The 12331-nt window shown below is 54.1% G+C and overlaps 1 protein-coding gene across 4 annotated transcripts in view; it reads left to right on the forward strand.

Annotated features, from left to right (window-relative positions):
• RPH3AL (rabphilin 3A-like (without C2 domains)) overlaps positions 1–12331 on the forward strand; it is a 138049-nt gene that overhangs the window by 50541 nt on the left and 75177 nt on the right. For all 4 annotated transcript variants that reach the window (XM_018064379.1, XM_018064378.1, XM_018064377.1 and 1 more), the window contains exons 3-4: positions 2766–2909; positions 5460–5589. In XM_018064379.1, the coding sequence (XP_017919868.1) occupies positions 2766–2909; positions 5460–5589 (274 nt within the window). The remainder of the gene's footprint in view (positions 1–2765; positions 2910–5459; positions 5590–12331) is intronic.

Below are 12331 nucleotides of genomic sequence, written 5' to 3' on the forward strand. Positions count from 1 at the left end.
AAGCGTCCCAGCTCTCAGCCGTGCCTAGGTCAGTGTTTCCCTGCCTGCGGTTTGCCCCGTTTTCCTGTTACCTCTCAACCTGGTGATCCCCTCAGCTGCACGTAAATCAGCCCGTCTCCACCCACTGTCCTCACTGCTCCATAGCTGGACACCAGGGGCCCCCAGATGCCTTTTCGGCATCTGGGTCTCCTCCTGTCCCTCCAGGGGAGTCGGGGGTCCCAGGGATCAGATAAACCCAAGAGTGCCGCTCCATCTGTCAAATCTGTGCCGAATACAGGAGCCTGCATTTCCCCAACTGGGACCAAGTTCAAGACATTTGCAATTAGATATTGTAAGCCTGCAGGGGACAGAGCTGAAACATCAAAGGATAGAAAAATTAATCCGGAATGCCCAAGATGAGTGGAGTCCTGCGTGATTTGCAGGACTCTTTGCACCACAGTTAATTTGTCCCACTCACCAGGGTGGCTCAGCTCTTTTAGCCCCCAAGCGGCCCCTGCAGTGGAGAGACCAGGGATGAAACCATCCTCTCTTCGCCTCTCCTCTGACACCTGGCGAGACGATGCGTCCTCCACGGCTGGATGTGAGGCGCTGGGGAGAGCTGCACTGTTGTAGGAGGGGCCGGCGTGACCCCTGGTGATCCCGCCAGCCTCCCCTTCAGTTCTCCCGGACCTTGTCTTCCGCTTAGCAGCAGCCGGAAGCTGTCGTAGCACCTCTTAGAAGAGCAGATGCTTTTATCTCTCTCCGGGGTGTGCTGCCTTGTAATGCCAGGCTCCTTGTAATGCTGGGCTCCTTAAAGGACAGTGTTACAAACCCCCGCAGCCAGGTACTGTGCCTCTGGGAGGCTGGGGCAAGTTATCTTCTTTGGCTCCAGCTTAGAATCTGTTCTCCCATCTTCCAGCTGCCATCACACATTTTCTAAATCCCTGCTATGTGCCAGGACTATTGGACTGCAGTGAACAAGACCAGTATGGTGCCTTGTCTTCAGGCACTGATGGGGAGCAGGGAGCGTGATACACACTATTGCTTGTGTGCAGCTGCTTTGTCGGTAGAAACAGGCAGTCAGGCAGAGTGTGGTGCTAATCTAGGATCTGGGGGAGGTCTCCCTGAGAGTGTGATGCTTATGTTGAAGCCTGGAGGAAGGGTAAATACTAGCTGAAAATATGGGGGAAGCACATCTAGGCAGAAGGAACAGCAAGTGCAAAGGTCCTGGGGTAGAAGGGACATGGCCTGCAGAGGCCTGGCAGGAGGTCAGGGTGGCTTGAATGCAGAGTGAGGGGCTGAATGGCATGCAAGGAAGATGGAGAGGTGGGCAGAGGCCAGATGGGGCAGGGCACAGCCCTCAGGACTCCCATTCTAAGGGGGAGACACAAGGACCTACCTTTCCTCGTAATAACGTTTAAGCCTCATGGTGGAGCTATGCCCAGGCCGTAGGGAACTCCAAGAATGGGCTCTCCTTAACCCATTTTGGAGGGATCAAGGAAAAGCCTCCTATAAAGACCATATCTAGAAGATGTCCTATAAAAGAAAGGGAGTGAGCCAGTGGAAGTGAGGCTTAGGGAGAGGGCGGGCACCCCAGGAGGAGGGCACAGCTTGAGCAAAGGCCTGGAGACAGTACACAGCCTGGAACACAAGCGAGGCAGGAGCAGCTGTTGGTGCTGTCCCCTGTGCGAGGCCCCATAGTCGGGGGGCGTGCTGCTAGGCACTGGGCGCCGCCAAGGGTTCTTGCTCGGGGTTTGCAGTTCCGTGTACATCTGGCAGCCCTGAGTCAGCCTCCTTTGTCTATGGGGAGGGGTCCCCTGGGGCAGCCTGGCATGGCTCTCAGCAGCTACCAGATGTGAGCGACCCAGGCCAGGAAGCCTTCTGACCTCGGACTTGCCTTTGCAAAGGCATCTAACTGCCTCCTGCCGCTTCCCTCCTCTGAGAGATGGGGAGGCCTGCCTGGCAGGATGCCAGGGGTCCGGTGGGGAGGCGGCCTGCAGAGCCCTGGGCCGGGCCTCACCACTGCTCCTCCTGTGTTGCTGTGACCCTCCTGCCCCGAATCCCTCTGGTTTTCAAAATGCTCCATGAATCCCCTTCTATCCTCAGCATCTTGTTTTTTTTTTTTAATCTATATGTAATTTTATTTATCTATTTTTATTCTTGGCTGTGTGTGGTCTTGGTTGCCGTGTGGGCTTTTCTCCAGTTTTGGCAAGGAGGGGCCACTCTCTGGTTGTGGTGTACAGGCTTTTTCGTTGCAGCGGCTTTTCTTGTTGCAGAGGACAGGCTCTCAAGCATGGGGCTTCAGGAACTGTGGCTCCCAGGCTCTAGAGCACAGGCTCAGTAGTTGTGGCGCACGGGCTTGGTTGCTCCACAGCATGTGGCATCTTCCCAGAGCCAGGATGGAACCCATGTCTCCTGCACTGCCAGGCAGATTCTTTACCACTGAGCCACCAGGGAAGCCGTCAGTGTTTGTAACCCAGTCGATGGTCTTTCCTGTCCATCTTGCTTTCTTCCAAGACTCAGATCCAGGTGCTCAGTCTCCTCTTGATTGTCTTCCCTCGAAACCTCTTGTGCTATGGCCTTTTGTACCTTCCATGCCCCGCCCCCGGCCAGATGCTAAGGGCGTGCTGCCGTCTTCGTGGGGCCCAGGAGCTGGTGGGTGGCCGAGACAGCGTTTGGGGACTGGCATGCGCCCGACACACAGACCGTGCCCACAGGGCCTTGGTGGGGGTGGTGGGGGTGCCGGCTTGTACTGGGGCTGGACTTGTGTGCTGTGCTCTCTCCAGGCTGCACACCGGCTGGTCTGTGCACACCTTCCAGACAGAGAAGCAGAGGAAGAGCCAGTGCCTCAGCCCGGCCGAGGTGGAGGCCATCCTGCAGGTCATCCAGAGGGCCGAGCGCCTCGACACCCTGGAGCAGCAGAGGGTCGGGTAAGGGCTGCTCCTGAGAGCGGGCAGAAGTGGGGCCTGGAGAGGGAGGCAGGGCAGTCAGTGCCAGATCAGCGGGCTGGGAGTCTGGCACCCTGGGTCCTCGTGCCAGCTTGTCTCTGGGAGAGGGTCAAATCGGCCTGAACACCCTGGAACTGGAGTAGGTTCATAACCCAGCCTGTCTGAGCCTCAGTATACCCCTCTGTAAAATGGGGATAGCAGCCTGGGCCCTAGACTATGGGGAGGATGAATGAGTGCAGCAAGACACACTAGGGTCTGTTCAACTCTGCGCACAGGAGGGTCACTGTGGTTCGGCCAGGGCAAGGATTTAGCAGAGGCTGAACCCTGGGTTCTCCCATCAGCGACCATTAGGAGCCGCTCTCCAGCTTATCTAAGCTCTCTTGGCCTCCGGCGTCTGGAGCCGACTCCTACACAGTCTTCAGTTTTGTTGTGTCTTTTTATTTGTTTAATTGCAAAAGCAATTCATGTTTCCTAGACAGTCTGAAAAACACAGGCCACGCAAGCAGGAAGACATAAATGCTGGGCACCGACGGGAATTGATTTGATTCTGGTCTCCTTGTTCTTTCTCTGTTTATCTTCTTCTATGAAATATACGGAAAAACCAGACATTGTAGAAATGCAGAGTTCTAGAAAGTGAAAGCGCCGGCGCAGAGACCACTGCTGCCCAGTTCATCGTGTGTGCCTTGCTTCATACAGGCGTATTACTACTGTTTCATTCCAGAGAGCGTTTGCAGCAGATGTCTAGTGCTCTTTCCCCCCTCCACCCCTGGCTGGGGCACCACCGCCTCTCAGACCTAGCCTGAGGGTCCAGCAAGGCTCGGAATGCCTCAGAGGTGCAGGTGCTGATGACTGACAGGCCAGCGCCACACCCTTCGGGCTCCCCCAGGAAGGCGTGCCCGGGGCCGGTGGGCGTGTTCCCTGTGGGCTCCCCTAAGCTGTGAGAAGCGTTTGCACCCCACCCCCTGACCCCCATCATCTGGGCTGTCTTCCCCCTGCTGCTCACGTTGTCTGGCTGTGTCGCAAGCACTGGGTTTGGCTGAGGCGAGAATGACCCAGGAGGCAGGAAATCATCTCAGAAAGAGGAAGTGTGTCCTGCGTGTTTCCACTGATAGGAGGTCCCCCGAGAACAAGCAGGTCAGGCCCGGGTTGAAGCTGAGTTTATTCCCAGGACCCTGGAGGTCCCTGGAGGAGGGACAGCGACCACTGTGGGAGTCCGGAGTGTCTGCTGACTTCTGGGGGCAGAAGCAGCCTCAGTGCCCAGTCTGCCCTCCCTTGGCCCCCAGGCAGGGCCTGATCACCCCAGGGGAGACAGTGGAGTTGCCATGAGATGGGGGCCTGGGTGTGGCCTCAGCTCTACCTCTGAGGAGCTGTGCCATCCTGGCAGGTGACATCACACCTCGCAGCCTCAGTCTTCTCATCTTTAAAATGGGGGGTGGGGGACAGCATCCTCCTTGTGGGAGCATTGTGAGGTTTACAGGAGACAGTGTACCCACACACTGTCCTCCATGTATTTAAGAATTTTCGCTGAGGGAAGGAATTCCCTAGTGGCCCCTGGTTAAGGCTCTGAGCTTCCTCTGCAGGGGGCCTGGGTTCGATCCCTGGTTGGGGAATGAAGATCCTGCATGGAGCAGCCACAAAAATAATAATAATTTTTGCTGAGAATCCACTGGATACTGGAGACACAGCGGCCAATGGAAAAGAAGTGGCTGCCTATTGTGGGCGTGACAGTGTTGTGTGAGAGGTTGTCACAAAACAGGGGTCACAGTGGGCCGAGGGGCTGTGTAATCTGGCCCCTCCCGGCCCCCTCCTGCCTCCTTTGTCCCAGGCAGTACAGTACCCCCCAGCCCCCAGCCCCCTTGCTGCTCCAGTGCTCCAGGGCCTTGCTCTTGTACTTTTTGCCCCTCTGCACGGGTGCTCCACCAGCTCTTCACATGTTTGGTCCTTGTCATCCTTCCCCTCTCAGTTCCGATGTCCTCAGAGAGGCCTTCACTAACCACCACCCACCGTGTCCTGCCCCCTCCCACCCCCGCTTATTTTATTCCATAGCCTCTCCCCTCTCTGAAGTCACTGTGCTTGTTCTCTATATTCTCTTATTTATTTGGCTATGCTGGGTCTTAGTTGCGGCCCTTGGGATCTTCAGTTGCAGCACGTGGGCTCCAGTTTCCTGACCAGGGTTCGAACCCAGGCCCCCTGAATGGGGAGGGAGAAGTCTTAGCCAGTGGACTGCCAGGGAAGTCCGTCACTTTGCTTGTTTATAGACTTTCTGTCATTCTTAAACGTAAATTCCATGAGAACAGAGACTGTGTCCCTCTCTGTCTTCTTTGCTACAATATTCCTAGTGTCTGGCATACTATAGGCACCCAGTTCACGGTGGGTAAGTGAATGAATGATTCGGAATTAGCCAGGGGAAGGAGTGTGCAGGGAAAACGCCGAAGGTGAGGGAATGGTGTGGGGGCCCCGGGGCTGCCGGGCAGGCGGCCGTCAGGTTGGAGAAGAAGCCCGCACCATCTGACCCCGTGTCCTGTGCCACAGGCGGCTGGTGGAGCGGCTGGAGACCATGAGGCGCAATGTGATGGGGAATGGCCTCTCCCAGTGTCTGCTCTGCGGGGAGGTGCTGGGCTTCCTCGGCAGCTCCTCCGTGTTCTGCAAAGACTGCAGGAAGGTAAGGCCCTGCTCTGGCTTCCCAGCCAGGACCAGCCCTGCCAATTCGTGGCTCTGCGTCCTGACTCCCAGGAGAGTGTATGTTTGCGCATACACGTGTGCAGGCCTCCCCGGTGGCTCAGCAGTAAAGAACCCGCCTGCCCATGTGGGAGACGCAGGTTCGATCCCTGGGTTAGGAAGTTCCCCTAGAGAAGGAAATGGCCAGTCACTCCAGTGTTCTTGCCTGGGAAGTTCCATGGACAGGGAAGCCTGGCAGGCTACAGTCCATGGGGTCGCAGAGTCAGATATGACTTAGTGACTAAACGATGCACGTGTGCACACATGGTACCCTATGCTTCATGGCGAGAAGGATTGGGTTCGGAAGGTCGCATGGCTAGGCTTCTAGTGCCAGCTCTGGGGAGTGGACCTCTGGGCCTCACAGGACTGTATGAATTCAGCTCTCCTGGTAGCTGTGTGACTGACTCCAGAAAGCTTATTTACTATGTCGAGCCTCACTTATAAAATAGGGACAATGATAACATATACCTTAGAGAGTCGTGAGGATTAGATAGTATATGCAAAGCTCTTAAAACCTTGTCTGGCACATAAGTACTTAGTAAACGTTATTAGTTGTTTTAAATGAACGCGATTTTCCTCTTGATCCCTGGCAACTCAAATGAGTAGCAAGGCCAAATGGATTTTTCTCCTTTTCTTGTACTCCACTGATCATTCTAAATTATGCCATATATAAAACTGTTTCATATTGAGTCCACGACTTCTTGAAATAACTTTATAAAAATTTCATGTATTTATTTTTAGCTGTGCCGGGCCTTCATGGCTGCGCGGGCTCTCTTCAGTTGCGGCGAGCAGGGGCTGCTCCCCAGCGGTGGCTTCTCTCTGTGGCGGCTTCTCTTGTTGAGGAGCACGGGCTCTAGGGCCCTGGAGCCTCCACGGCTGTGGCACGTGGGCTCAGCAGTTGCGGCTCCCGGGCTCTAGAGCGCAGGCTCAGCAGCTATGGAGCCTGGCTTTGGCTGTTCTGTAACAAGTGGGATCTTCCCAACCAGGGATAGAACAAGTGTGTCCTGCGCTGGCAGGCAGATTCTTTACCACTGAGCCACCAGGGAAGCACCTTAACATAACTCTTTGTTTTTCCTGGCATTTCTAATTGCCTTTCTTTCCTTATTGACCGAAGAATAATGTGCCTCCTAATCCTCAAGGTTTCTTAGCATCTGGATTTTATTCTCTATTGCACGAAGCCTACTTTTTCTTTCCCCTGCCAGAATCTCTTCTGGACTCTTATTCCTGCTCTAGCCTTTAGCCGTCATCGCACAGCTGTCATCATGGGACCTTGCTTTACTGCCCTCCCAGGTTAGAAGCGCTGGTCCCAAGATACCATGCCTTTTTCTTGTTTTCTTTTCCACTCCGGTTTTACTAGAACCCATCCTCAAGTAACTTCCATGTGCTAGACATTATTTTAAGCCTGGAGTTATTTTGGTAAACAAGACAGATAAAGAACCTTCTCTCTTGAGAGTACGTGGGTGAGGGAACCAAAAGCAAGTCATGATCAGATAGATAAGATTTCAGGAAGAAATAAATCCTGGGAAGAAGTAACAGGGGAGAGAAGATTGGGGGTGCAGCAGGGCATTAATAATGGTTGAAAGGACTGTAAAATATGGGAACATCAAAGAAATAAACACGGACTCGGCAACACAGAGGCCATTGGCAATCTTGACAAGGGCATTTTCAGTGATGTTCAAAAGCTGGATGAGAGAACCAAGGTGCAAAGAAGTTAATGCACCAAATGAATGGATGGGAAAGCCGGAATTTCAGCTAAACCGCTTCTCCCCTGTTCTGTCACATGTGGTGAACTGGGCTGAGGAATGTGGATTAACTGGTGAGAGGCACAAGAACAGTGGAGGAGCAGCAGGGGCCTGAGTGTCGGGAGGGGTGGGCACTGCTGAGCTGCTCCTGCATAAGCCTCCATAGATCTGGGCCAGATAAATGCCAACGGGGTGATGGACACAGGGACTCGGGAGTGTCTTGCTCCAGCACCTGGGCAGGTTCTTTTATGTGAGTTCCGCCTGTTTCCTTCTTCTGCCCCTCAACCCCACAATTGCTGTAAATGTCTGGGTTTGTGGGACCATGAAGAGGGGATCAGAGCCTTGTCTCCATCCCCTGGAAAAGTCTGGGGCCTCTGCCCCAGAGGTGAGCCACTGACCCTGATTGCTGATGGGTTAATGCCAGCTGCTCCCTACAGAGCCATTTCCTTGGCAACAGCAGGGATCCCAGGGGAGGACCTCAGTGGATGAGGGGGTAGGGCAATGCTCTTTCACAGATACTGCCACCATCCCAATCCCAGGCTACCCTGGAGCGCTGGGCTGGTCCAGAGGATGTTTCCAGCTGAAATTGTTCTTATTTTGTGGCAGGCTGAGGACTTGGTCCTGGCTTGGGTGGTGAGAGGAAGAGTCTGCTGAGCTTCTAGGGGGGCTTGTTCTTGGATGACTAGGAGGAGAGGGTGGCAGCTGGGGCCACCACTGAATGAGGGGCATTTGGGGGATGGTCTTGAACCATCCATGAGAAGACTGTGCCATTCATTCAGGCATTCATTTTCCCTTTATGCAAGTAGTGGAGGGCCTGCAAGGTGCTAGAAGTGCCATGAGCAAGATAAAGTCATGGAGCTTGTTTGCCAGGGGTGGGAGAAGACAGACAATAAACAAACAAATGTAACGTCAGGTAGATTGGGGACCCTAGTCAATAAAAACAAGGTGATGCTGTAGAGCATGCCTGGGTGCTCAGGGAAGGCCTCCCTGTGAGCTCAGACCTTACCATGAGCAGGAGCCAGCCCCACGAAGACCCAGGTGGAAGGGTGTTGCAGGCAGGGGGATTAGCAAGCATGAAAGTCCTGAGGCAGAAACCAGCCGGGCATGTTCAGTGAACTAATGACGGCATCTGGGGCAGAGGGAGGGAGAGCTGGGCACAGCTGATCACACGGAGCTTTGTAAGTCAAAGTCAGGAGTTGAGGTTTGATGATAACTTTCATGGGATGCCAGTGGAGCATTTTAAGCAAGGATGTAACATGATCTGTTTTTTGTTTTTTTTTTAAGAAAAATACTTATTTTATCTGTTTGGCTACACCAGGTCTTAGTTACCTCATGCAGGATCTTTAGCTGTGGCGTGTGTGATCTAGTTCCCCGACCAGGGATCGAACCCGAACCCCCTCCACTGGGAATGGGAAGTCTTAACCATGGGACCACCAGGAAAGTCCCTGTTTTATGTGTTTAAGAAACTCACCAGCTGCTGTCTGGTGAATGTGTTGCAGGGGGATGTGGAGTGAAAAGAGGAGATGAGTTAGGTGTCAGTGGCTGTCATTGGGAGATGCTGAGGTTGGGGACAAGGTAACATAGGGAGGGGGGCCATATGCTAAGAGAATCAGCCTTTTCAGTTTGTATCGTAAGCAAATAGGAAGGGATTAGAGGGGGTGATTAAGGGTCTTAGGAAGGAAAGAGGGTCCTAGAGTGCAAGTGAGTCAGGGTGAGACGTCACTTGGCCCTGCACAGTGAGAGGTCACAGGTCTCCGGGGCTGGCAGTAAGTGCTGCTCCCCAGCAGATGGACCTGAGTTGTGGTCCCGGCTCGGCCACAGTGCAATGGCCCTGTGCAAGTCACGTAACCTTTGTTCCTTCACCTATAAATGGGGTGATAGAACTACATCACCACTGAGCATGGGTGAGCGTGAGAAGTAGATGAGCTAATGCATTGGAAGTCCTTAATGTCAGGGCCACTGGAAACTCAGTAAAGGGTCCCTGTCGTTGTGATCGTCGCTATGATTATTTTTAAGCATTTATTTGACTGTGCTGGGTCCTGGTTGAGGCATGTGGGGGCTTCTTTGGCTGTGGCATGCGATATCTTTATTTGCGGTTCTTGAACTCCTCGTTGCAGCATGTGCGATCTAGTTCCCCAATCAGGGATCGAACCCAGACCCCCTGCACTGAGATCACCAGGGAAGTCCTGTACCACTGTTATGATTAATTCACCTTGAGGCTAGCTGTTCAGACTGCCCTACTGCTGCTACTGCTAAGTCGCTTCAGTCGTGTCCAACTCTGTGGGACCCCATAGATGGCAGCCTACTGGGCTCCCCCGTCCCTGGGATTCTCCAGGCAAGAATACTGGAGTGGGCTGCCATTTCCTTCTCCAATGCATGAAAGTGAAAGGTGAAAGTGAAGTCGCTCAGTAGTGCCGACCTCTTAGCAACCCTGTGGACTGCAGCCTAGCAGGCTCCTCCGTCCATAGGATTTTCCAGGCAAGAGTGCTGGAGTGGGGTGCCATTGCCTTCTCCAAATTCTGGGTTAGGGGAATCCAAAAGGAGAAGGGTCAAGGATGGCCACTTCCCTCAGGTCCTCGTGGTCAAGGTGGGCAGATGCTGACAATGGCTAGGACCAGGGTTTCCAGGCCTGAGAACAATTAGGAGGGCTGCCTAGAGGAGCTGGCTTCTGAAGGTTGGGCAGGCTTCTGAGAGGCTGAAAGCAGAGCGAAGGGCATTCCAGGGAGGGGAGAATAGCAGAGCAGAGGAACCTGGCTGGAAATGGGCCAGGCAAGTGCCTAACCATGAGGATGCAGGCCTTTAAGGCAGGGAGGGCACCCTGGGCCATGTTGCCAGGTGGTGGTCCCTGAGGAGCTGAGTCCCTGGAGAATCAAGAGGGAGGCCCAGACTTAGCCACATGGTCCTTGTACAGGGGTTCTGTAGTGTCTGGGAGGGGAGGACAATGTCATCTCTTCACTCTTGCAACAAATATTTATTGTCATATAGATATATACTGGTGCAGGCATTGGGTGATACAGTGTAAAGACACACAGATGCTTGCCCTCTGGACTGGAAGTATTAAATAATTATGGGTAATTAATTACAGTTGGGCTTAGGGTTACTGAGGCAGCCCTGGGGGTGCTAAGAGAGCTCTAATAAGGCACTGCCCTAATTAGGGGTGTCAGGAGCCCTCTGGTTAGAGTTTACCAATTTCTGGGGTGCCTCCCTATTTATTTCTCTCTCCCCTCCACACCTTTTGCAATGGCCTGTAGCATGGCTCCCAGGCGGGCAGGCTGCAGAGAAGGGATGCTGGGGAGATCTCTGTCATGGACTGTCCAGATCCATGTCTCAGGTGCTCCTGGCCACACAGAGCCTTCCCCCGCAAGAGCCCTGGCCTCAAGCTAACAAGAGTGTGGATGGAATCCACGGTGCTGGTCCTCAGAGCAGAGTCCCCCTCTAATTGGGCTTGCATGCCCAGGCTGCTTGCTCTCATTATCAGAAGGCTGTGGTGCGAAGGGAGAGGGGCAGCTGGTTAATTAGAGGACTGGCACTCTTAATTGCTTAGGATCTGAGCCCGCCGGCTTTCAGTTTAATTGAGAGTCTGGCTTCACCAGTGGTGGGGAGGCTGGGCAGGGCTGCTGAATAGCCCGCCCGAGCCCAGGATGGCATTGTCACCGTGCAAGGAAAGCAATCAGATTTTTCTCTGGTCTCAGCTAAAATGTGTTCCACAGTGTGGGAACTGAGGAGCCTGCACATGAAATGATTGTCTCAGTAACATGTGCTGAGTTCTGGGGGAAAAGAATGAGGCAGTCCCGTGCTTTGTTCAAAGTCTTTAGGGGACACCCAGTTTGGGGTGGGGAGCAGGCAATCCCTGCCCAGGATGGGGGCGCTGGAGGAAAGGGGCCAGGCCAGAACTTGATCCCTGCCCCCACCCTACTTAAGGCTCTGAGGAGGGATATCCTGCTGAGGTCAGCGCAGACCCCGCCACAGGCAGTAACCCTGGGGCCACTAATCCTATCCCAAGGGCCGCGCCCTCATGAACTCTCATTGAACTCTCTTTGAATGCTCATTGCCTCCCAAAGGCCCACCTCCAAATGCCATCACACTGAGGGGTAGAACTTTAATAACTGGTCTATTTATTTTGGCTCCGCTAGGTCTTTGGTGCTGCCTTCGGGCTTTCTCCAGTTGCCACGAAGGGGGGCTACTCTCCAGCAGCAGTGCACAGGCTTCTCGTCGCAGTGGCTTCTCTTGTTTGGAGCGTGGGCTTTAGGGTTCACAGGCTTCCGTAATTTCAGTGCACAGGCTCAGTAGCTGTGCTGCATGGGCTTAGCTGCCCCTTGGCGTGTGGGATCTTTCTGGACCAGGGATCAAACCCACGTCCCCTGTATTGGCAGGCAGATTCTTAACCACTGGACCACTAGGGAAGCCCCCAATACACGAATTTTGAGGGGACACAAGCACTTGGTCCACAGCACCTAGTGAATAGGAATGCTGCCCGTGGAGGCAGTGTGTTTAACAAGCAGCACTCCTGGGGGTTCTGATCCTCCTTGAGTTGGAAACCCCCTGCTCTGAGGTCACAGCCGCAGGCCTGGCTTAGGGCAGTGGTGAAGGACCTTCAGTGACTGCCTCCTCTCTGCTCGTCTTGCTCCCCACGCCCTCCCCTGCACCACAGCCCTCCAACCTCAGCTTAAGAGTCTCCTGCACCCTCCCTCAGACCATCCTCACTCTGGCAAACAGTGGCCACGGAGACCACTGTCTGACCACGTGATGTCCTTTGGAGTTCATAAAGCTCTTTCACAGAAGTCATCCTTTTTGGTCCTTAAGACACAGCCGTAGGGAAGCAGGGGAGATGAGGCTGTTCCAGTCACAGATGGAGAACAGGGGCTCGGTTCAGTGGTGTGGCCTGCTTGGGCACCCTGGCCAGGTAGTGGGGAGCTGGGTCCCTGGGGTGAGTCATTCTGCCAC

This window comes from Capra hircus, chromosome 19, assembly GCF_001704415.2.
Source record: "Capra hircus breed San Clemente chromosome 19, ASM170441v1, whole genome shotgun sequence".
NCBI lineage: Eukaryota > Metazoa > Chordata > Mammalia > Artiodactyla > Bovidae > Capra > Capra hircus.